We start from the raw sequence: 25,153 nt of genomic DNA, 5'->3' as shown, positions 1-25,153 counted from the left end.
TCACTAAGTTCCACAAAACTCCCAAACAACAAACCCTCGCGCGTGCTCTCTTGTCACACCGAGATGTAAAACCACAGCAACGCAACAGTTTTCACCCTCTTGGAAATGAGACGGATGCCAAGAACAACCGATGCATTGCTTTCCTTCCTCCGCATAGAGCGTTTCTGTCTAGCCAGTGCCTCCTTAACCATCTTTCCAGGATTCACAGCTTATTCAACCCTCATTCTCCTTCCAGAGCAAGCTTGAGAAAGAGAGACCACGGGGCATCACCCAGAGTTGGGCCATTCAGATACCCTATCCCTACCTCTTTCTGCTTTCATGGAAAGAACGTTCTTTGAGGTCTAAAAGTCACATGCACCAATGGCACAATAGAAAATACTAAGTCCTTTTCCTTCCCTGGGCCTGTTTCACCTTTGTCCATTTTTGCCTGGTCTGCAGTGCTAGGATCTGCTTCTTACCTACATGCATGCTCAACACCGAGCCCAGCTGGCCCTAACCTCAGCTGGGGAATCTCCAAACACACCTGGATGGGTTGGGAGCCATACACGCGAGAGTATCCGAACCTCACTGTGATTCTGTCATTTTGGTGCCAGGCCCCAAGCAACCCTTCTGTCCATTCAGCTACCCAGGGCCACACTGGCATCCAAGGCACTGTCCCCTTGCTTAAAAAGGGACCAATACACCCCAGCTTATTACCGGCCTGCTAATTAGCCCCACCAAGCAACAGGGCCAATGAGGAACCCCTTGTACTAATTAACTGGACCGCATTGCACTGCGCAAACACTTCCAGTTCAGGGGGACAGGCTGCTTGCAGTCATCGCTGCCCGGCGTAGCACATTCACCCTGCCGGCAAGGCTTTTGCTTCCTAGAGGTCTGCATAGCTAAAAGCCACTGACAGACCAACGCACGGGCATCATTTTTTCATAAGACGCCTTTCCTCGTCACACTGGGCTCTACATTGCTCTTAGATGATCCTTTTCACATACAGTCCCACTTAGGCCTTGGGGCTAAGATAGGCAGAGGGAACGGGCAGGGCTTTGTTTATCTACTTATTTGACAGCAACAGATTTTCTCGCTCAAATTTTCTGTATTTTTTCTTTTTTAATCCCAAATTTTTACAATATGTGTGTTCTAGCTTCGCCCACTTCCTCTGCGGGAACAGCTGTCAAAACGCTGCTGGATCCTACGCTACTGCGGCTTTACGACTCACATTAGCAGCTCTTTAAGGGTCTGGCGGAGGCTGGCTGTGAGGTTTCAGCCTGGGATTTCTCATTTCCCCACGGGCAGGAAGTGTAACATAGGGTCAGCTGGGAAGCAGAGGAAGATGGGGAGGCAGGTGGCAGGTTTGGTGAGTGAGCCCCGGGGAGCTGCCTGGCTTCCCGTGTCCGGCATCACAAGCCAGGCAGTCCCAAGAGGACCTGCCTTTGGCTGGACATGCTCAGATGCACGAGCCGCACTGTCTTGCTCCCTGACTGCCCTTGCCTTGATTCATTTGGCCCCCTCAAATCAAGTCAGTGCTCCCGTTGAAGTGAACTGCCCCTTGGGGTCCAGGCACCCCGGTTTCTACAGTCAACTGCAGGCCGAGGGAGCGATGTGGATAGCGTTGTACCAAGCCACCTCTGATGCCCCAGCTCCCATTTACAAGTGGGATAGTCAGCGTGGCCTGAAGGCACGCTGCTGCCCTAGGAAGATGCCTTAATGGTTCTGCCACGATGCCTTCAGCGGGTTGGCTGCCCCTCACAATTTATTGCTTGTAGCCCCCCCCCAGGAACCCCAGAGATGGACCAGATTCCCCCGGTGCTTGGTGCTGTACAAGCAAGGGATAAAAAAAGATGGTCCTAGCCTTACAGAGCTTTACTTTTTTTCCCATTTCTGTCCTCTACAGGCATCCCCAGAGTCAGATGAGCCCCTCGGGTCCTTACTCTCCTCACCAGTCCCTTGATCCAGCAGTCTTGGCAGGAGACTGACTCTCTCCAGGGTCCCAGTTGTTCTAGGGGTCCCCGTCACATCCACACATACTGGTCTGCCATCATAAACCAGCAGTGCCCAAGCCCTGACCCTCAGGGACATATTGCCTGCATGGCTCTCTGGCTTTCCTCACAACTGAAATGTTAAAACCGAGAGAAGAAAGCATCGTGCATGGCTTGGTTGGTGTTACAGCCCTTTCTTCCAAAAAGGAAAGAAAACCCTGATGTGATGAAGACAGCCATGACTGCTTTATGAAGACTCATCTAAAATGTGGGAGACTTGGTGCTCCAGGAACAGACCGAGGAGGGTTTTGAACCTCAATGCCCCACTTTCTCTCTTAGCTTATGACGGGGTATAAGTGGGCTTCACGAGCACGCCAGGTCTTGTTTGAGGATATCTCCCAGAGAAGGTCCCACATGCAAAATAGGCTAGGGGCCGTCTCATCTGAACACCCTGCTGCGGCCTCAGGCCTGAGCTGCTCAGCAGTGTCACGGCCTTGGAGGGCAGAAAACGAGGTGGGGATTTCACTGGTGGAAATGCAGATGCCGCAGCAGCTGTGGGAGAGGGTTTTGTGGGTCTACCGTACCCAAATTGTCACCTCGGTGCCTGCAAGGGATTTGGGAAGAACTGGAAGTCAACAAGTCATAAAAGATGAGCCATATCAAGCCCAATTCATCAGCAGTCAAACCCGTTGAGCACTTTGACTCAATGGATGCTGGCCTTGAAAAGACCCTTCCACCTAGATTTCTTCTCACAAACATGACTTCTCCTCTGAAACATGGGGGGCTGTGCTAGCCAGCATATTGCACCTTAGCCTAACAGCTGGAGCCCTCAGTAAGAAATAGGATACCCAAGCTCTTCAGGTCTCCTCTGCCTACGAGAACGCAAACACACAGGTCCCATTGCCCAGGCAGGTGCACTAAGCTCTAGGCAAGCTGCTTTCCCTCTGTGTGCACGGACATGTCCCTACCTATTTTGTACTGGTGTGCTTTGAACAGGGAGCTTGCACATGCAGGGCAAACTCTAAGGGGGATGTAGGAAAGTCATGGCTTCAATACCTGTACTGTCCAGCGTTGGTAGCATAGCAGTGATTGAACCCCTGACCTCTGAGTCTTAAAGGATGGACTTTTATTATTGAAGCTAAATGTACAACTGCAAGAAAAGCACCAATAAGTGACATAAAAATGTCTATGTGGGCCAGCCAGAGGGAAACAAAGTCCTACTTGTGAGTTGAGGGGACAGAGGCAAACCCCCCAAGACCCAGTTGCATGCTTATTACTGTATAGCACACTTTTGAGGAAGCAAACCAAGACCGCTGCAAGACCTGGGTGTAGCAGGGAGAAATAGTGTTTCACTTGGGGGAGGAAATATAAATTTAAAGAATAAATACTTATAAAGAATAAAAAAAAAAAAACAACAACATAAAGACTAGAAGCTTGAGGGGAATTTGATAACAGCCTTCCAATCCCCCACAGGTGCTGAGAGACTATTTTCTATGGGCAAAGGGGATAGAGGACAAGAAACAATATCCTGAAATGATAACATGAGCAATTTAGCTTGGACATTAGGAAGTTTCTCACTATATGAGATTCAAGGAGCTAGGGAGATTACGGTGTCCCTCCTTGGAAGCTGATGTGGGTAGACTGCATTAACACTTGGCTGATCGGGTGCAGACACAGAAGATCCTGCCTTGAGCAGGGGGTTAAGTCCAGATGACCTCCTGAGGTCCCTTTCCACTGTATTTATTCTTATGCTATACGAATCAGTATTGCATTAGTTACATAAAGCTTTAGCTCCATTTTTCATTGTAATATAGGTTCCCAGACCTGCAGAGAGCATCTTGTCTCGTGGTTTATTTGATCGGCCCCTTGTACTTGTGTCCTCTAGCAGTTGTCCTCTCCACGGGAGGACGCAGGCAGACCCACGGTCAAAACCCTCGCTTACCTCCTTCCGTCTCTCCTGGCATCAAGTAGGGTGTGATAAAGTTGCAGGCTTTAGCTAGACTCTGTCCTTTCCTTCCCTGGCCCTCTAATCACTCAGTCTCACATGCCAAAGATCTTCCTCCCTTCCTAAAAATCACCTGCCGTCTGTTGGGCCCTGTCTTTGCATTTAATGAGTGCCTGAGAGAGTGAGAGCTCTAAAACTGTGCTCGCAGCAAGGGGCTTGCATACCAGCCATGCTTCTTCTCTGCTGGCCTTGCATCTGCCTGAATAGGTCATGATGATCAGCCTCTCACCTTTGCATGTGAACCTCCCAGAGCCATCAGGTACAACCTAGGTAAAGTCAGACCCTGAGGCTACATGTAGCTCTTTCTTGAAACCCAAGGACCTTTGCATCACAGCGGGAACTGCTGGAAGGGCTGTTCCTTTCGTTACCCTCGCTGACCACTCACCAATCTGACTGAGGCCCCTCTGCGCCAAGTGCTGTACAGAGTAAAATGATAGACCCTGTTCTCAAAGAGTTTGCAAGTGAATAGACAAAGCATAACAGGTGGAGCAGAGAGAGGCTGAGATGCGAGAGATGCAGTAACAAAAATAGGACGCACGTTATTCTGAGCCAATCAGGAGCAGCAACCATAATTCAATGCCTACCTTTAGCAGATCTAGCCCTTATTTAGGATCCTAACCAAGTCGGCCCACAGGAGGATTCAAAGTCTTTGAATGCCACCTCCTTCAAAACTCTGCAATGGGTGCCCTAGGAAAACCTTCTCAAGCAGGGACCTATAGCAACCTGGGGTGCCGTGAGACCCTTCCAGGGGTGCCACAGTGCCATGCCACATTAGCGCTGCCGGGTGTACAGGCATGGTTCACAAGATGAGCCCAACAATTTCAAATAAGGATTTGCAGCATTAAAATATTGACCCGTCATGGGCTTTTTGAGATTTCTGCAACAGACAATTTGCTGTATTATTTCTTCACACTCAAAAAACCCCCCAAAAAACAAAACTATTAAAGTCCAGCACTGGAGGTAGTGGGGAAACCCATTTAGCAAGACAGCAATGGTTAGCTGCAGTGCATCAATGGTAGTGGGTTGAGGGGAGTGGGGGGAAGAAAGGAAAAGAGTTGCTTCTCTCACAATTACACAAGCAGCACACTTCGGGGGAGGCAGTCCTTCTGGGCTTGTTTGCAATCCTAGCGCTTGGCACCACACTTTTGGGCTGAACTAGGCCGCCAGTTCAATGCTAACTATCTGCCACTAGCAATACCCATTGTTAGCATTATAAAAATGCACCCAGGAGCTTCTAGGAGGTACAAGTCAACCCACATCAGCTCCTTCCTATTGCATTTCCTTAAATAGGGCTTGCAAGAAAAGCAAAGCATGATCCTGGAAGAACTGGAGGGTAGAATTCAAATGCATATAGGCTAAAAAAGGAGAGAGAAAAAAGAAAGCGCGGGGAACCAAAGTCCCTCTCATTTGCCTGATCAAAGATCTTTTGATGGACTTGCTATATGTAAATCATATAGTGCTCACTGGGAAATTTCCCTCTCCAACAGGACTTGCACCCCCCCAGCCAGGTGCTGCCTCAACAGGATTGTTCCTTACAGTAGCTCTCTCGGGCCATCCAATTTTTTTGCTTTAATATCCCAAACAACCAAGCTTTCTATAAGTCTTCCCGGAGCCGATTCTTTAGTCCGATTCCCAGGCAGAAGAGTCTCAATACAAAAATGCACCCGCTGTGCACTCCATTAGCTGATGCCGCTCATGAAAGTGGGGCATATTTGCACACCAGACATTAACACAAACCAGGGTTGGAAGAAAACTTTAGGAAAGAAAAAAGAACAACACACCACGCACAGGTGGAATGGTGTTGAAACTCCCCTCCACCCCAGCTCTTCGAATATCAAGTCACCTGTGTTTCAGGCCTTTGTTTCTTGCCAGCTGAATGACAGATTTTTACTATTTAAAGCTCATCCGAAATGAACTCAACAGGAGAAGACCTTTGCGAGAAAGACACTCGAGTAGGCAGGACAACATACAAGTCCAGAGAATGACAATTTTTAAGATGACTGCCACGCGCCCCATCTAAATTTGGCCTGCCTGTATTTCGAGCCGCCGCTAGATACTGTATCTGAGTAACTTTACCATCGCATCACGCCACCGACATGCCATGCCAAGGTGTCACAGCTTCTTCGCCTGTAGACGAGGACTAATGCATTTCCATAAAAAGACCGCTTGCACGTCCACCTGCCTTCTGAGGTTTAGGCTCCTATTGTTTCAAACCCTGCAGGGGCAACCCTGTGAAACCAGCCGTGCTTTTCAATGGCTTTGAAACTTATACTGGGAGTTGCTCCACTATACTGGGTCGAAGGACTGGCCAGTCCTTTGGATGCTAGGCTGAAGACCTAAGGTCAAAACCTCTGCTTGGTCACAGACTTTTGCGACCCTACAGCAAGTCATATATTCTCATCTGTAAAATGGGGATAACTTCCTTACCTCACAGGCATGTTACAAGGATAAGTGGAAAGGCAGTAGTTTTCTGATGAGCCCTCAAACACAAAAGGGTTGTTGTAAGAGGGTGGCTATCAACTGTCCCTCATGTCCACAAGGGACAGGCTTAACACGTATAGGAGGTTTAGGCTGGAAACGAGAAAGAGCTGCAAGGGTGGCTAAGCGCTGGGACAGGTTACCCACACCAGCTGCCAAATCTCTTCTGGTCACTGGAAGCTGAAAGATGGGTTAGCTGGACACTTGTTTAGACAGGCATAATCCTGCCTTGAGCATGGGATTGGGTTAGGGGACTACTCGGGCTCCCTTCCAGCTCTATTTTCCAGTGCCTCTGGTACTACAGCAATTAAAGGCCAAGAAAAGCAGTGGAGATCAGATCAGATTAGCAGGCGACAAGTATCCATCAGTCTTTGGGCAAGACCTTGAAGGTGTGGTGCCTTTCCTCAGTGCAATGCTAAGGAGCGCGTCTCTTACCCCCACCCAAATGTCTGAATGAAGTCCCAGTCGTGCAGGGAAGAGAGGCAGGGGGTAGTAATCTCACTTCAGCAGGAATGTAGGAGGGGAGCCAGGAGCACGAGTAGCTGCTGTCCATTGTGGATGCCCCCAACCTGCTACATGAGAGCACGTGGCATACAGCAAGCATGAACAGGACAAAAAAATCTGCTCTGGATAATTCATTACCTCAAGCTACCCTTTTCCCAAAGTGCATTTGGGCTCTTTCCTCATACCCCTGCGGGGAGCTGCTCGTTACCAGGTTGGTCTCAGACCCGACACAGGACAGGTAAAGAAAGGGGAGCAGACTTCAGGTATAATTTAAAATACATTTATTGTTTCATTTGTTCTGGCTTTTGTTATACAAAGATGTTAAATAACTTAAATACATTCTCAACAGTCACTCAGAATCAGATTTATACCTACAAGCTGTACATATGAGGTAGAGAAAAAATAACTTAGGCTCCCATAAGACATTGGAAAAAAAAAACAAAAAAAAAAAACCACCAACCAAAAAATACCGAACAAACCACAAAGAAAATACTAATCCTTCATATGTTAGTATTCAGTCCCCACCTCCCTTTCAAAAAGGAAATGCCATTTTTCCAAGTGCACAAAACAAATCCTAGACTTTACATTCACACCTGTGGGGAACTGGAGCAAACGGGAGAGGGGAGATGAAGGGTCACGTGCCAGCACTGAGAAGATGACTTTGGATGGGTTTCATCCAGAAAGAGCTGGTGAGGCTGTCAGCAGGCCAAAGTAACCTAACTTGCCGCTCCTACCTCTTGGCAAACGCCACATTAAATATTTTCCCAGCTCCTTGGAGACCAAAGGCTTCGGTGCTCTTGTTACACAAAGAGCCATACCCGGAGTACCTGGGCGCCCCAACGACAATACAGCATGCACAACGGGAGTGAGGAAGGGAGCTCTGCTTTCACAGCTCGGGTAGCCCCTTCCACACGGACCTCGAAAAAAAGAGGGGAGGGAGAGTCATTCATCCCTGGAAAACGTGGTGCTGCTTCTAGCAGAAAGGAAGCAAAGCTCAGAAGTGCCCCCTTCCACTTGAACCCAACTGGACGTCCACATGCAGCGTTAAATGTATGGTTTTCCTCCATACTCCTCTCACCCCAAAGCAGAATGTGACCCTCTTTGCTTGAGCTAGCAGAAAATGGCACCACGCTGCCAATTTGGTGAACGTTTCAATTGTACTCCTATCGAGACATTTAACTTCCATTCAGGGGGAAAAAAAAAAAGAAATGCAAAAGGTGTTCCCCCTTTCCACCTGTACAGGGTTTGCGTGAAGTGACTGGGAATGAGTGATTTTGTAGTATGGAGACTTTTCTTCTGAATGGCTGATGTATATCCACTCCCCACCCCCCCCAAAAAAAAATATATATATAGTCGCTAGGCTTAAAACTCATCTGATGACCATCTGGTCATCCCCATGGATGCACACGTCACCATTTTCACTCTAGGACACATCTATGGGCGACATCCTCCAACTTATAAGTGTCATTGGCCATTAAGGACATTCTTATGTTAAGTATACCTGAACCGAGGGAAATTAGACCTTCCTCACCTTAGCAGCCACATGAAGCTGAATAAGGCAAGCAAAGTTATGCTTAGCCTGGTGTTGCCCCTACTGCTGACTTTGGTGTGGACCACAGGAAGGACGTGGAGCTTTTGAAACATCAAACCAGGACCATTAAAACCCATTACAATATAAGCTACCCAAAGGCTTTTACAACTGAGCTGCTTTGTAAATGCTCCATCACAAAACGTCTCTTCGACATCCTTTGATGTTGCCATTTTCCTGCATCTTTTTGCAAATAAAAGGGCACCGGAAAAGGTTGCAAAACTTTGATAGCAGGTGACAAAAAGTCCTCAACAATATCCTCTGCCTCCTAACGAGGTCGCCAGAAGTTGCATGACTGGCATGGACCAAATTTCAACCCTTTTTTTTAATTATTATTTTATTTTTAAAAGTAACTGCTACTGAAGTCAGAGGGTGCCATGTGTCTTTACTTTATTACACCCAACACTGTCCCAGCATGTAGGTCAATTAAAAGAAATAATAAGCATGGGGGCATCTTTATTGTGAGTTTTTGCATCTTTCTCCAAATCAAATCCTAGTTTTGGTACAAATGATAAAAAAAGTGGTATTTAACAACTGTGTCCGTTCACCTAACTAGACTCAACACTGCTTGCTTTGCCAATTTAAAAAAGTCTTCTGAAGTTGGAAGACCGCATAAACGTAACGTTTAGGACTTGTTTTGCACTTCTCTGCACCAGCATAGATAGTCGCACAGAACAGAAGCTTGTTAAATAACAAATGGCGGGTGCAACAATTATTTGCGTGGGTTTTTTTTTTTTTTAATTATAATAGAAAATTCTAATATAAAACAGCAAACATTTTCAGTTTGCCTTGTTTACAAAAATATTATATATATATATATATATATTTTATATTTCTGACATAACTAAATGCACTATTCAATAAAAATATTCTTCCACCCGCTAATTTTTTTTTTAATTTAAAAAAAGTTATATAAATAATGGTTGCACCCCCCTCCACCACCCCCACGCACATACTGGCAATACCTTGCAAGTCTTGCTGGACCCACTAAGGAAAAACCAGACCTTTGAAACACACCTGGGGGAGTGGAAACAAAAACCAGGAGGGGGAATGAAAAACCACTCAACTTCCATCCCTCCCCAGTTATATTTGCTGCAAGAGAGTCCGTCTTAGGAAAGTAAGTAAAGCTTTGCTTTCTTTGCAAAAAATGGCACCGTGAAAGATCTGGGACTCAACTCTGCTTTCAGCTCAGTTTTCTGATGCCATTAACAAGGGATTGCAATGGAGTGCCATGGTGGGAGTGATAGCAGGACCAGCGCCCATGGAAAAGCAGAGTTTCATAGGGCTGAAACCCAGAGGGCACTCTGGAAGTTACTCCAAACCTTACCAAGCCCTTCAGAGAAAGGTTTCGTATTGCTTTTTTCAGTTGCCCAGTGAAACAGCTACTTCCCGGTTAACTTCCAGAAGAGGCTTCACAAAAGCTACAGAGAGGGATTGGACTCGGCCATGTTCGTGCACCGGGCTGCAAGACGGCTTTTAAAACCATGCATTTGTTCCACCCTAAACAAGTGCTCAAGACTTTTCTAAAAGGAGACATTTTCTGCCCTACTCATTTCTTTTCCAAAGTTAAGGCAAACATTGGAAAACCTTGGCATTAACCCCCCCCACCCCCAACAACAAGAAGGTAACCCATATGCTATACCACCTTCATCAAAAAGGCCAGAGAGACAGAGATAAGTTCTCCTGATTTCAGAGTGTTAGTATATATGTTATACACTGCCTATACATTTAATGCATGTGCCTCGCTACTGTTTAGTTATTTATACCTTTTTTTCTTTAACCACAGGAGAATAAACCTTGCTATTTACAATATATAAACAGGAAAGTAATATATCCACATTAATATAAATACAATTTGTTTTTAAATACTTACAGAAAGCATCCAGGCTTCAGTGCGTGAGTCCTAATACACAGAAGAGCTCTTTCACTCAGTAGTTCATTCACTCTTTGCCCCTTACCTCTATGCAATATTTAAACAATTTGCCTCACCCCCCCCACCCCCCCCAACCACCAGACACACTGCTTGGGAAAAAAAACAAAGTACATGGTGTGCAAGCTCACGTATCCTCTTTGTACAATGCACAAACTCAAATGTAACCTCTGTGCCACCAACCTCTCCCTCTATGCAGAGAGGATGCCCCCTTCTTCCCTCGCATCAGAGCAAGTGTGGAAATATCCCAGCAAATCAACGGAGGATGGAGACACCAGCAAGAAGAAAAAAAAGTCATGCCCATATATTTTTTTTTAAGTACATAAAAAGCACTTTAAAAAACAAACAGACAAAACACAAAGATTAAGTAGAGATGGGCTCTGATGGGCTATTCCTCAAGGTTTTGGTGGCGGTTTTGGATCTCAGGTTAAGTTGTATTTAGAAGAAGGGGAGGAAAAGGCATGGCAAAAATCTTACAGTGAGTTTGTGCATGAGAGAGACACACATAATACCACATTGAAACCATAAGAAGGTCCTTCAGAAAGGCTTTATAATAAATAAATGTTCATTCAATATTTTTTTTATATATATATCTATATATTTATGTATGCTTGTGTGTGAGAGATAGATAGATATATCTATATCCATCTCCACACCGAATAGACTTCTGTTCAGTCTCTTAAATTCAAAAGATAACCCCCCCCTCCGCAAAACACCCAGGTAAACTGCTCGTGCACTACTTCCAAACCAACGCCTCTGGTGGCAGTCGCAGATTCCTCCTTCGTTCGTCGCGTCCAATGTGTTGCTGCGCATCTGCCGCGGCAGGAACGACGGGCCCAACTCCACCCTTCCTACTCCACCCCGTGTCCAGAATCATACAAGAGCCAGGCGTGTTGTGTTGCAGGGCTGCAGAGCGTTGAAAGGCAACCCTTTATTTCCCATCCCCCAGTTCCTCCAGTCTTCCCAGCTCCAAGGAGCACACCAACAAAAGTCAGGCTGAATTGCAATTTGTCCTTAAGGAAAAAAAAAATAAAAAAATAAAAAAGGAGAATCCCCTACACTACATATAACCTTTCCCTTCCCGGTAGATGCACATGAACAGCTTGAATATTAGTGGCTGTTAACTGAAGAGACTCTCCGAGCACAACAGTCCTTCTTGGAAGACAATGCTCTCCTGTGTTGCAATAAGTATTTACTTTTCCTGGAAGGAGAAAGATCCCAGCCAACTTTCCTCTCTCAAAAACACAGATCCATGGGTTATGAAGCTAGTGAAATTGCTACTAATGGGGGGGGGGGGGTGGGGATCAAGGACTGCAAGAACAAAAAAAAAAAAAAAGAAAAGCCTTCCACTCTCCAACATTTCCTTAGGAAGCTTTGTTGAGGCATTTACCAGCTGTTTCTGATCCCAGCAGTGGTGTTACAGGACTGAAGACAAACTGCCATATCAATTCCTATATTGTAAAATATCCTTTTAAAGAAATAATGGAGGTTGTCCTTTAGTTCACAGCGCTGGAGCTATCTACCGCTGCATTTGATGGTTGGCTTCCTTGACCAGCTCATGTCATGTTTGACTAGCGGTTTGGAATCTCCAAGGGTTGGTTACTGGTAAGTTGCTGTATTTAGAAATACTCAAACTAGTGGTTTAAAAAAAAAAAAAAAAAAAGCTTATGGTTGTAGGGTCTACCTAAAGTTTGTGCCATGTACAACTGCCATGGTTTAGAGTAAATGGAATGATGACCTAATAAAATAACATCTCCTCCTCCAAAAGGTCCAATCCAGTCCAGAACAGCTCCTATAAAATGCAAGTGTCAAGCCAGCATTGAGATGCAATGGAATTCATGTGGTCAAAAGCCATCAGAAAGACAAGCATCCACATTTTGTCACCGTAAGACTAAAAAGTTCCAGTTTGGATTTCTACAGCAGCCTCCACAGGGTCAACGTCGATCAACAAGAGGCAAGAGGGATGACTCCTTTACCAAAGTGACACAAAGATCTAGTGGTTTTTCTTTAAAAACGATTTAAGACCGTGACAGTGCTAAAGAAACTGCATCTGAAGAACATGTAGAGATGAGCGTTTGACTGGACTGCAGGGAGTGGGTGGGATATGTGCATCGTTGGACCGTCTCCTCAAGCTCTTTGTCGGATGGACTTGCCCGTAACATGGTGGACCCAACATTTTTGGAGTTGCACCAATATATAAAATTGCTGTTAAGTGGCCATCTTTCAATATGGGTCTCTTCATTACAGGCTTGGACACTCGATCTGCAGAAGCTCCCTTAGAAGAGTAACTCAGTTTCTGAAGCTTGCCCACACCCATTTCCCCCTCTTTCTTTAGAGAGACATCACCACCATTACATTTTAAAAGGCAAAAAAATTTTAAATCAAGTTTCTCTCATTCATCTGCTTGGCTTTCCATTCAGGCAGGCAAGTTTCAGGAACAGAGTAGGGCACACAGTTGTTTATTCCAGGGAGAATAATTTCGCCTGGGAGCTTAGGGAGGACTGAGGAAGCAATCAAGGACTTTCAAGATAAAAATGAATGATCCGTCAAGCTGAGTGGGTTTATGGATGGCTTTGGCAAAGGGTCAGCTGACACCTAACCCGGGCATGACAGGCACTTGTTTCCACATGGTTGGACCTCATGATTAAAAAATTCAGTCTATAGAAAAAAAAGGAAAAAGAAGGAAAAAAGAAAAAAAACGCAACCGGGTCACCTGTACCCTACAAAGTGCTTAGGTCTCAACATAGCTTTCAGATCCCAAGACGGTCAATCACACCCTGTTTGTCTCCATATATAATTCTCATAGATCCTGATCTCCCATCGCTGAGGGCATCCGGTAAGCAGAGCAGGCATTAGTCCTTGCAGGTATAAACCTCTTCTCTCTGAGTGCACTGCTTGCACTCCACGTAGCAACACCAGCGGACCTGACACTGGCACGGCCGGGTGACCACCCTGCTCTGCGTGTTGTGACCTCGGCCACAGCAGATGCTGTCGCAGTTTTTGTCTTTGTAACATTTCCTTCCTGAAGTCCCAGGTGAATACCTGCTCATCAGACAGAAGCTAGGGGAATCGTCAATATAGACAAGATCCGTAGTCCTAGGGATTTGGTCACTGTGACCAGGGATGGACTTCTTGGGCGGCGAGATGTCCCCTTCCCCGGTGGCCTCGTTGGTGGTGCTGCCAACTTTGAGCGACGTCTCGTATTTCTGCTTCAGCTGCTTGCCAATCTCATGGAACGGAGAGAGCTGTCGCCAACACGTGCGGACAGTACAGGATCCAGATACCCCGTGGCACTTGCAGGTAGTCTCCACCCCAGCTTTGATGACCTGGCGACAAAGGATACAACCAAGAAGAAAGTCAGCAGTGAGAGAAGGAATCTCACTAAAGAGCCAACACAGACACTACAGGCTATTCCACGAAAGGCTGTTCCTTCCTTTAGGCAGTGCATTGAGATCATCGCATGAATAAATACAACATGGGGAAAGACAGATTAGGCTGCAGTGCTGGAAAAAAAAAAAAAAAAAAGACCACCTGAGGATCCAAAGCCGATTGTTAGGGGAAGGAAAGAAGCCACTACATGCCTCCTCAATAGGTATTAGGCCAGTTATTTTCAACTCCATAGCACCCTGAGGAGTCCCAAGATGCTTTTAAAGGCATCAGGGAGTGTTGTGAAATATTAGCACTGTTAGGTGTGCAAATACCCACAAGTGATTCGCAGGACAGATTCAGAGGCCACGTCCAGATAAGCATGCACATTTAGTTCCCCAGGGACAATTAGTGCCACTGCTACTTGTCTCCGGGGGAACATGCGTGCCACATACCCCCTGGCACACAGGTTACCTGTAGGTAGGGGAGGCTAGGGCTCACCTGGGGTCCTGGGAGCCAGGAAAGCTGCAGCCGCATCGCTCCTGCACCTCGGAGCCCAGCCAGCAGCTGGAGTGTGGCTCCAATCAGCCAGGCTCCGGTTTTGGGAGGCAGGTGAGGCCTCTACGTGTCCCACTTTCCACGGGTCAAAAAAAATCACCCCTCCCCATGCTGCAAGGTAGCAGCGCAGGAAACACTCGAATGTGATGTGTGGCACTGCACATGGGTGCCACACAGTTGCACTCATCTAGACATGGCCAGAGATTTCATATCGGGATCCGCAGTGTCAAACACATACAGACTTGCTGAGGTCTTTATAAGCAATTTGTAACAGAAGAATTGATCTGTTATTTTTCTGTAATCACTTCCCCCCCACCTCCAACAAAACAAAAAAACCCAAAAAGGGAAAGCTAGGAGCTGGTATTGAGCCTAACAGGGTTGAGAACCACTCGACTATATCAACAGGGCTGTCTCATGCGCTGCACGTGAGGAGGGACCTACTCAAATCACAATCTCCTAGAAATTGTGAAATCTGTCTTTGCCCATGAAGTGGGGCAAAGCCTGCAACATTTGTAACAAAAACAAAACAAAAAAACCCACTTACTGAAAAAAAACGCCAGCTCCCCAGAGGGGGCCAGCAGTCCTCATGGCTGCTGCGGCCTGGCTGCACAGCCCACTGGGGGATGGAGGAAAGGGAGCCCACTGGCATGAAGGGGAGCCCAAGAGTGCTGCCACCCCCACCCCTCGCTAGCTGCCTCCTTGATTTGAGTTGACCCCTACACATCTAGGATGGTGATCCATTGCTCTGTCACGGGCTTTAATTGTAACAAAGGAGGTTTCAGTTAGGTCAGGGATTCCCCAAGGGTGTGGGTCAGGAAAAAGCAGTGGTGGCACTGGAACTAGACATCTGCCAATTGCCACCACCATGCTCTTCTTGAACCCCAGGGATGTGGGCACGGCACACATTTGGGTGCGCTGCATCCTGCTCTGCACACACACTGTATTCTGCAGCTGAGAAAGTAGATGCAGGTCACCCCCCCACACACCCCTGCAAGCCCTTTCTCAGGTCCAGTTAATCATGGGCAGTCAGGAGTCCTCTCATCAGTCCCCACCCCACTCCACTGAGCTCTGGGGAGCACTCACTAACAAGTGTTCCTGCACCCCCTTCCCTGCCCCAGCTGTGCCTGTGCCCGTGGCTTCCCAGGGAAGCATGGTCCGTTTATTCCCCTCTCCCCCATCAGTCCTGGGGCACATAGTAGACTGACTCCATGCTCCCTGTGGGAAAGGCTGCTGCTGCTCCAGTTCAGCCCAACACCATTTCCCCCCCAGAGAGGGCTTTCCCCACCTTCATCTGCTTTTCCCTATTCCGGTTTTTGAGGCTTAGAGTCAAGTGTGCTGCCAATTTTAATCCAGAAAAAAAGTGCCTCTGATATCACAAATATGGGAAACACTGGGTTAAAAACCTCTTGCACCATGACCACGATTAAGCACTGGAACAGATGGCCTGCAGAGGTTGTGGAATCTCAGTCACTGGTCACTTTAAGTATAGGTTAGACAAACATGTGGCTGAGACCATTTAAATCAGAGGTGATCCTGCCCCAAGCAGGGATTTGGTCTTGATGTCCCATTGGGGTCTCTTCCAAGCCCACTTCTCTGGGATTCTACGATTTACTAGTCCTGGTCTGGAACAAGCATCTCATTTTCCAGGAACACAGTCCTTTCCTACTGGGGTATTGAGCTAATTAGCAATATTTGCAGAGTGCTCAGAGATGACATTCCCTTGCTTTACTGTGACACGTGAAGGGTGTTTTGGATGGTTTGGGCATTATGCAGACACCCATAGGCAGGGCCAGCAAAAAATGGCATGCTTTCATTGCAGGGTTCGGAGAGGGCTTGGATAATAGGTGTGTACACTGTGTAGTAATGGGAGTTGTGTTATAGTCATCCTGGTGCCATTTTGTTCAACTCTAGCCACAACTGAATGCATCATGAGCAATGCAAAGGTTTTATTCGTTTGAGACACTTTGTTGAGTGCAAATGAGAAGAAAGTGTCTCACCTGTAGCAGGGGATTTAAGTTAAGCTACTCTCTGGTTAGCCAATGATCCTATTTTGTTCAAAGCTCTGGGGCTGCTTCACATATCCACAGCACATGTCCTTCTGTGGGATTTCCACCATTATTGGTTACATCCTCATCTAGGATGACCCTGCCTTGAGCAGCGGTTGGACTACACAACCCCCTGAGGCCCCTTCCAGCCCTACTTTTCTATGAATCCTGTGGTACCAGCCTGTAGTGGATTGGTAATTTGCATGGGTGATATTAAAACCATAATAAACAGACAATTTATTTACAACAGAATTATTCTGCATTGATAGATAGGAGTATGAATGGCTATTCACCTTGCTTACCCCTGCTATCACGCATCTCTATTCTTCCAAAGAAAATTCCACTCATTGCAAAACAAAAGGCTGTTTAATATTGTTAGAGCAGATAAAATGGAATCCTTGCATAAAAGGTCTTGGATTTACACCTCTGATAGCCACCTGCCCAGTTCAAGTGACAGCAGAAGTTCCCTAGTGGGCCAGCTACGTTAGTCCATCTATGGCTCCGTTCTGTGGATCATCAGTTTACAGATGCTTGCTGGTTATGCTGGGCTGGATTTCCCATCCCCACTGCATTTAGACTAGCTAACCACTAAACATGTTCCAGCCTAAACACAGGAAGAGACACGCTAACAAGAAGGCAGATATACCTATTAGAGATGTAGAGGGCAACAGCTAGTACCAATTTAAGATGGCAATCTTGCTGCATCAGTAGAAAGGGTGCAACAATTCCAGTATTCAATGCTACAGGTGACACACTGAGTCTTAAAACCATGCAAATACCAACATTGGTTTTGCATACAGCACTGGTTTGGGACAAGGATCTGACCCCGTTATATAGCACGTTATCTCCACAAACGTCAGTAGAGTTGCTTGAAATGTCTATGACGGGGATGATGTAGTTGGGGCTAGTCCTACCTGGCGCAGGGCGTTGGACTAGATGCGACCTCCTGAGGTCCCTTCCAACCTGAAATTTCTATGATTCGATGAAGTCTGAATTTGGTGTCAAAGCAGGGGAATTTTGAGACATAAGGACCGAATCTGCAGCCCATAACTGATCTTAAGGAGTCAGTTTTGCCACTGGGACATACCAGTTGGTTACAGCAACGGTATTTCCACTCTCAACTCAAAAGCAGCATCCATGGAGCTGAGTTGTCTCCAACTGTGGATAGCTTTAAGTGGCAGATTGACTTGTAGCCATCAGCTCTTTCTCTATAAAGGTCTGTAGCCATTTGGAAAGACCTATCATGCAGAGCGGTGCAACTCTCACCCCACCATGAGCAGAGGAGAACCACTCATTCTTGAGACGGTACAAGATTCCCAGAGTTATGGGTTATGGGGGTTTTTGGGGGTGCTTTTGGTTTTTTGCAGGGTTTGGGGTTTGCTTTTTTTTTTTTTTTTTTTTTTAATTGCATTTCTAGGGCCAGGGCTTCCCCCACAGCCTGATGGAGAGAGGCAAGTCACATGCCATGGAATTTGCAAAGTGGCAGACTTATTAGCTATGAGAGATAAGTGTGCACAAGGGGGTGATACAAGACTTCAACATTTGCTAGAGTGATTATTTTCCCCATATCCCTCCAGCACAGGTCTCAACAACGGTTGACAGTACAGCTAAAACAACATACACATACACTCTTCTGTAGTGGAAAATGCAGCTTTTGCATTAGGCTGCATTTGGGATTTGGCTGGGATGGGGGATGGAAATATACACACACACATATATCCACCCACCCAGGAGAAGCTGTCTGGTATCTAGTTATATATATATAAAAACACAGTTTCAAATACAAAATAATAATAAATAAATAAATGGCTGTTTTAAAACTGATTTTCCCTTCTCACCCCAGCCAAGATCAAAAACATAAATATATATAAAATCCGGATACAATCATCATTTTTAGAAAGATGCAGTGCATAAACACTGCCTTCAGCAAGCCCCAGCCAACAGTCATACTTCTTGCAAAAGCCAAGGCCTTCTCAAGTGCAGTCCAACAGCACGCAGTGGGCACATCTCTACATGCGATTGGCTGCGCAGTTGTTACTGCACATTTAGTACACATTTAGTACCTGCTTTAGCAAGTACTAAAGGACTGTGCAGTAACCATCAGTACCGTGCAACCCCGGCGCCACAAAGCGTGTAGCTCATTGGTAACTGTGCAGTAGCAGCAACATCACAGTTCCTGCTCACCTACACTACGTCACCATAGCAATGAGCTACAGCACCGTAGCTCATCACTATGGCGATGTAACACCTCATGTAAACACACCCAGCAACATTCAAACAAGTGATGGGTTAGAGACAGATGCGTTGCTGCTTTATAGTACTCGGCCAGGCCAGCTTGGCTGGAAGCTGTGAGCCGAACCGTCTAGCCAACTCTTGTGAGAATTCCCACAAAGTTACACAAGAGTGCATAAAACAATTTCAAATACAAAATAATAATAAATAAATAAATGGCTGGTTTAAAACCGATTTTCCCTTCTCACCCTGGCCAAGATCAGAAACAAGCTCCTATGCCCAAATTAGCGCCCAGACCACCACAGCGCTGGGCAATGTTGATGAGATACTTGCATATGGTCTCCAATCACAATCATGTCACGGTCCAAGATTTTTTATTCTTTCCCTTCCTGCTCCATAACCCACTCCACCCATGCCCTACAGGCTATGAGATGAGACCATCCCAGTGCTGGAGACCTCAAGAAACAACACACAGTATGATGGACACCATGCGAGTTCCCTGTAAGTGGCCATGCCGGCTATATCTTGTGGTAGCGGAAGGAGACCTGGTGATTTTCTTGCAACACCAAGATGGATTATATTGATCAGCCCATCCATCTCCCCACCAGTATGGGTCTGCAGGAAATGCAGGACTACCAGCATCCTATGAAGCCAACAGAAACGTAAACCATGTAGAAGGCAACATTTTTGCCTATCCCCTTCGCATCAACCAGCCACTACTACAGTACATACAAGGAGACTAAAGGTTTATCATCTGTATTTTAGTTGATGGACAAGACAGTTTATAACACATAAATATTAAAACCACTAGACAACTTCCCGGGTCCCGCTTCCAACTGATCAACAGCCAGAACTGCTCACATGCAATACGATGGGCCACATGAGAGTGTGCACAGTCTCCCCCTTTTCTCATTTCTGATGAGCCAGCCAGTCTTTGTTCAGCATTTACACTGCTAGTGTGCAACTGCAACACATCCCCAAATTTAAAAGACACCCCTCGTATGGGGCTTGGGAAGACTCATGGGTGTTACAAGGCCATTACAGTAAAAATCCTAGAGAATGCCCTTTCTAGCTGCTGTGAGTCAAGACTCAGCTACTCAAGGACATGTTCTGCAAAAAACCATAGCTTACTGGTTCCCAAGAGAACAATGGTTGCCACAGACACTTCCTGCCGACTCAGTTCAGCTTATGTCTTTACTTATCCCTTTACTCCAGACGGCTCTGTTCCCTCCGTTTTTCTCTCCGTTCCCAAGAGAAGCAGCTCCTGACCCACCTCCTTCTATCCATCAACACTAAGGGGCAACCAGTGGACCAAAACCTGCTGGTGGGATCTTGTAGTAGCGCTGGAGACTCCTTTCAGTGCTAAGACTACAGAGCAGGGGACGAGCATCACAAGTGTGTGGTTTACTCTCAAGCAAGAGTAACTTGGAAGGACTGCTTTTGAGGAAAACATAGAAAATGGATTAGAACAAGTTAAACTGGCACCTTCTACCATAGCACTGTAGTCAAAGCAGTGTGGGTTTCAGCACAAAGTTAGCCAAGTCGACGCTCGGCGGCCCAAGTCGACGCTCCCTTTGATGGATGCCATCCAATTCAGAGTCTATCTGGACTTGCTGCAATTTTGTAGGCATCGCCAGGGTGTAACGACATTAGAAATATTCTGCTAGGACGCTAGTTAAGCCAGGCTGAATGGTGGGCAAAGGGTATGGCAAGGAATAGACTGATGAATTCCAAACCTGGGCTACTTGTGGGGATGTGACACTACGCCCCCTTGCAAATCAGCACAGTTATATAAAAGACAGATTTCAACTGGTCTCAGAAATACCAGAAAGACTCAGTCTCGAAAACAACAAAACATGCAGGCAGGGGAAATGAAATTCAGGTGGGAATGCTGGATCATCTCAATTGCTCCATGCTGCTGTGTGAACACAAGAGCTAAGTGGATTAAGCCGATACCACAGGGCTTTGCTTCCACCAGACTGACAGAGAGTCAAGGAGAGGGATCATAACAGAGCATCGCTATGCAACACATAATCCTTTCTCACAACAATAGATTGCGCTTGGTAGCAAACGAATGCCTAGTAATAATCAGTTTTGGATACACTGCGAATGTAATCCCTGAGCGTCTTGGCTGAAACACTGAGCAAATTCCTGTTCATTCCCAACTGGGCAATCAGACCCTGCAGTGCTCCTGAGCCAATTCCTGGAATGGCCTGAATGCAAGCAGCGGTAGTCCAAGCTGGGCACCCAACCATGGGAATTCCTAGACCATACTATCACTCTCCCCAGCTCTGGACTGCGGCTCCCCAGAGTCTGGGCATTAAACCTTCTTTCCATCTCCTTTTGGGGCAAAGAAGTCAGCTGTACATTCAGAGCAGCCTACGCATTCCTCCCGACAGTGGGGCTTTTGCTCCAGACGGGCTCTTTGGAGAAACGCTCCTCTTAAAATCTGACCCCGCTCCGATCCACTGCCACATACCTTCAACTCCCATTTATTTGCTCATTGTCCCAGGTCAAGAAACGATGGCCACCATCATCCCCCCTCGCCCAGTTCGCATGCTCCCCAACCCTGAACCCAACCGGTCCCTCAACACCAACTGCTGCCATTAGTCCATATTTCAAGTAATGCTTCAGCTGTTTCACAGGTTGCAATAGTAAACATTAGCCCCCTGCCAGAGATGTTTTAAAAGCAAGTCTTCTCTTTGGGTCAGTTTTAAGATCTGTTGGACAGAGCCCCACCTGCGAAGGTGAGGGGTGAAGGTGCAGAAACACGTACAGTGTTGTAAGAACATGAACATTTGCAGGTGGAAAACTGACTGGGGGATTTCAGATGAGAGCAAAAAAACCTCTCCCCCCCACCAACCCTCCAGAAGAACATAAAATAAATTCCTATTCAGCATAATGAGACTTGAAAGACCGTAAGCCTGCTTTAAAGCTAGGATTTCCAGGCCAACTTCAGCTTCAATTTTTTTCCTGAATCAGTCAACTTTTATAAAGCTCTGCTGAGGATGAAAAGTGCGACGTAAAAAACAAAATACAATTCCTCGCGGGCTATCAGGGGACAACCTCAGGAGAGACAAGCTCGTGTTTGGGAAGCTGTTTGCAAGACCCAATTGGGAGCTAACCAAAACTGGATTTTGCATTTTTCTACCTGCAGACAAATCACAGGCACAAATCCCATTTTTGCTTTGAGACCCCCAGCTCAGTAAGCAAATGGGGAAGAGTGCAGGCATAAAAAAAATAGTAGGATGTTTCAAGGTCCAGGGTGCCGAGAGTATATCTTTAAACAAAACAACCTGATGCCGTGTGCGTCTACACAAGACATTAAAAGCGCAGTACACCAATTCTCCCACACATTAGCACGTTATAGCAAAAGCCATGCTAATGCACAGTAGAATTAGTCTACCGCATGTTGACATCCTGTAAAAAACACAAGCCAGTGTTACCGTGCAGTAGCACCAATTACAGCACATTAAGTTAGTACCTCATATGACAGGTACTGAACTAGAACAAGTTAACTAGCACCTTCTACCACACCACTGTAGTCAATGTAATAACAGGCACTAAATTTAATGTGGCGTAATTATGGCACGTTAATGCATGTGTAGACGTGCCACGGTAAGCCACATCCCCTACTGCTTTGTCAGCCGGCGTGGCAGAGGAACAGGGGAGAGCAGGATTTGACTTGCCGAACAGAACAATTAGATATGTGGAAAGGGGTTGGTTTTTAAGGCATTTGCCTGACAGCTCTGGAGACTGAAATCCTATTTTACATCGAAAACAAGTAGAGGGGATAAAGAGCACTGCGGTCTCTGCACTTCGATCCTCTCCTCCCACAACTGGTCCAAGTCCCTGCTCTTCCACTAACCTCCTGCGCGACTCTGTCTCCTCACCTGCGAGATGGGGAGAAGAGTACTTCCCCGTTACAGATGGAGACGTTCGGATACCAGTGCTAGGAACCATATCAAGCAACACCAATAGATCCCAACCGGCCCGAAAGTTGTCTGATGCCTCGGCTAAAAGAAGGGACGGCATTCAGTTTTCAAGCTTCCTGCCAACACCGCCTCCAAAGCGAGACTTAAGGAACAGCAAGGCAATCCCCAGCCAGCCATGCAGCTGGTGGTCTCCAGCCTCACTCCAGCTTATTCCCCAGGGGCTTGACAGCAGCTAGAGGGGGCTAAACAGTCATTACCAAGTGGGGCCCAATATTGCCTTTGGGTTTAGAGGTGAAAAACCCCTCTGTACCGCACCAACAATCCCCCCAGAAAAGCCAGGATTTGCCCTCCAGCTACAAGCATTCACTTGAAGAACCGCAGAGGCAGACCTGGAATAAGAGGGATTCATTTTTATGGCTGAGTGGCACATGAGCTCAGTAGGTCGAACAGCCCCAGTTCAGCTTCCAGGCTGCTCGAAAATGGTTGGGGGGTATGTAATGTGAGAGTATTGCATTTTGAAGAACGCCCTGTGTTTCAAAGGGAGAGCAAGAGACTTTTTCAGGGGAGATACCCTGCCTTCTGTTTTTTTTTTTTGCACCCCTGCTAGAAGAGGCAGGTATTCTGCATTTCACTGTCTGATCTCCTTCGGTCTTATCCCCTCCAGGAGGGGAAGGGGGGGAAGGAATGGGAACATGACATTTCTTCCTGGATAACTGCATCCCCTTTCATAGTGCCCCTCAGATTTGTAAGACATGCCTGACCAGACATGCCTCGGGAAAAGGTCAGCCCTTCTAGGATTAAGGAACTTAGCAACGCTCCGGAGAGGTAGTGGGGAAGTCATGTTTAATGATACTTTGCTGAGAAACATGGGTGAATTTAATTAAAACATCACTTACTCCAGCCCGGTGGAACTAATTGAGTGCTCTAATATTCTGACTTTTCATTAATGGGTTACAAAAGAGGGCCGCGATTGTGGGCTTGAGGGGGAAGGACATGGCGGCGGGGGGGGAAGAGGGTGTTGGAAGAGAGTCTGGCCTTGCTATTTAATATAACTGAGGAACTTCCACTTAATTGTCGGCGAGGGAGCTTTACTGGGTCGACTTCCAACCCCCACTGAAAGAATAGCTGAATGAGCTGCGGCAGATTTGGCAGAGAACGGGAAATTGCTTTTTTAATAAGTGGTCTATTCAGAGCTCATGCCTCGCAATAAAGAGGAGGCCGGAGAAGTCCTCAGCCTAATTACCTCATCTTCACGCCAGACAAGCTTGCCCTTTCATGAGCGGCTGAGGTCATATCGAAAGCGCTTAGCGAGCCATCATGGGCACAACCGGGTCAGCGATCATTTCAGCGTTTGTGGCAAAATTGCCGTCAACCCATGGGTGGGTGGGGAGACAAAATAAGGGGTGGAAGACGAAATAAAATTAGACACTTCTATCATGGAAAGACGCTCAAGCTAGGAAACCCTCTTTTGGAGAGGTACCTGCCAGAAACAGAGGTCACTCGTGAGTCTCATGGCCCGATAAAGAAGTTGCCTTGTTGACCGGATGCTGCCAACGTAGCCAATGAAGCCTTGCCCCAACTCTGCTGGATCTCAGGGGACCCATTACACGTTCTGCCAGGCCGGGAGTAATGCTTCCCAACTTTCGAGCATCAATTAATGTGCTATGCTTTTAATGGGATACCCCTTGAACATATGCTCTTTGTGGGGAGACACCGGTGCTAAAGCAAAGCTATTGGGGAAAGGAGTCTCCCCCTGGCTGTGCTTGGACCACCCCAAGGAAGGTTTTATAGGGCATTGCTTCTGATCGACACCAGCTATTCAATAAACTGATGTCATACAATGAATGCAATCCCCACCACCACCATCACCAGCATGGACAAGTGTTTCAAATTAAGAAACAGGGTGGTACTTTGGTTAGTGTGAACAGGAAACCTAGGTTCAATCCCCTCCTCTGCCAAAACGCTGCTTGTGTGACCTCTGTCAAGTCACTTAAGTGGTTTATACATCAGCTTCTCCCCTTCAAGATGGTAACAACAGCCCTCATGGGGATGACGGTACCATATGAAAGTACAACTGGAAGGGATCTCAGGAGATCTGATCAAGACAGGATCAAGCCTGACCAAACCACCCCAACCAAATGTTGGCCTAACTAGGGATGGAGATTCAACGACTTCTCTGGGTAGCCCATTCTCATCTTGATAACCCACATAGTGAGGTACTTCTTCCTAATCTCCAGCCTCCATTATCTCTGCTGCAGCTTGAGGCCATTGCTTAGTCCTGTCTGCTACAGCTACAAAAAGCAACCCCATCTCCATTCCCTCTATAAGTCGCCCTTCAGGTATTGGAAGACTGAGCAGATATTACTAAATCCTTCTGGTCTTTTCTTCTCCAGAGAAAAATAACCATAGTTCCTCAAGCCATGCTTCCCAGGCCTCTAATCATGTGTTGCTCTCTGCTGGACCCCTTCCAGTCTGTCCATCTCCTCCTCGACACGTAGGAAGGATGCTGCTGGCTTCTTTTGCAACCAGAGCACAAGCTTTA

The 25,153-nt window shown here is 46.7% G+C and overlaps 1 protein-coding gene across 1 annotated transcript in view; it reads right to left on the bottom strand.

Moving 5' to 3' along the window:
* Window positions 1–7,232: 7,232 nt before the first annotated feature.
* Window positions 7,233–25,153, bottom strand: part of WNT9A (Wnt family member 9A) — a 62,309-nt gene continuing 44,388 nt past the window's right edge. Inside the window, exon 4 of the mRNA XM_090047939.1 lies at window positions 7,233–13,801. Coding sequence (XP_089904065.1) covers window positions 13,328–13,801 — 474 coding nt within the window. The 3' untranslated portion in view covers window positions 7,233–13,327. The remainder of the gene's footprint in view (window positions 13,802–25,153) is intronic.

This window comes from Crocodylus siamensis, chromosome 5, assembly GCF_052110815.1.
Source record: "Crocodylus siamensis isolate JL-2025a chromosome 5, ASM5211081v1, whole genome shotgun sequence".
NCBI classification, from domain to species: Eukaryota; Metazoa; Chordata; order Crocodylia; family Crocodylidae; genus Crocodylus; species Crocodylus siamensis.
This window is presented reverse-complemented; position numbering and strand designations above follow the sequence as displayed.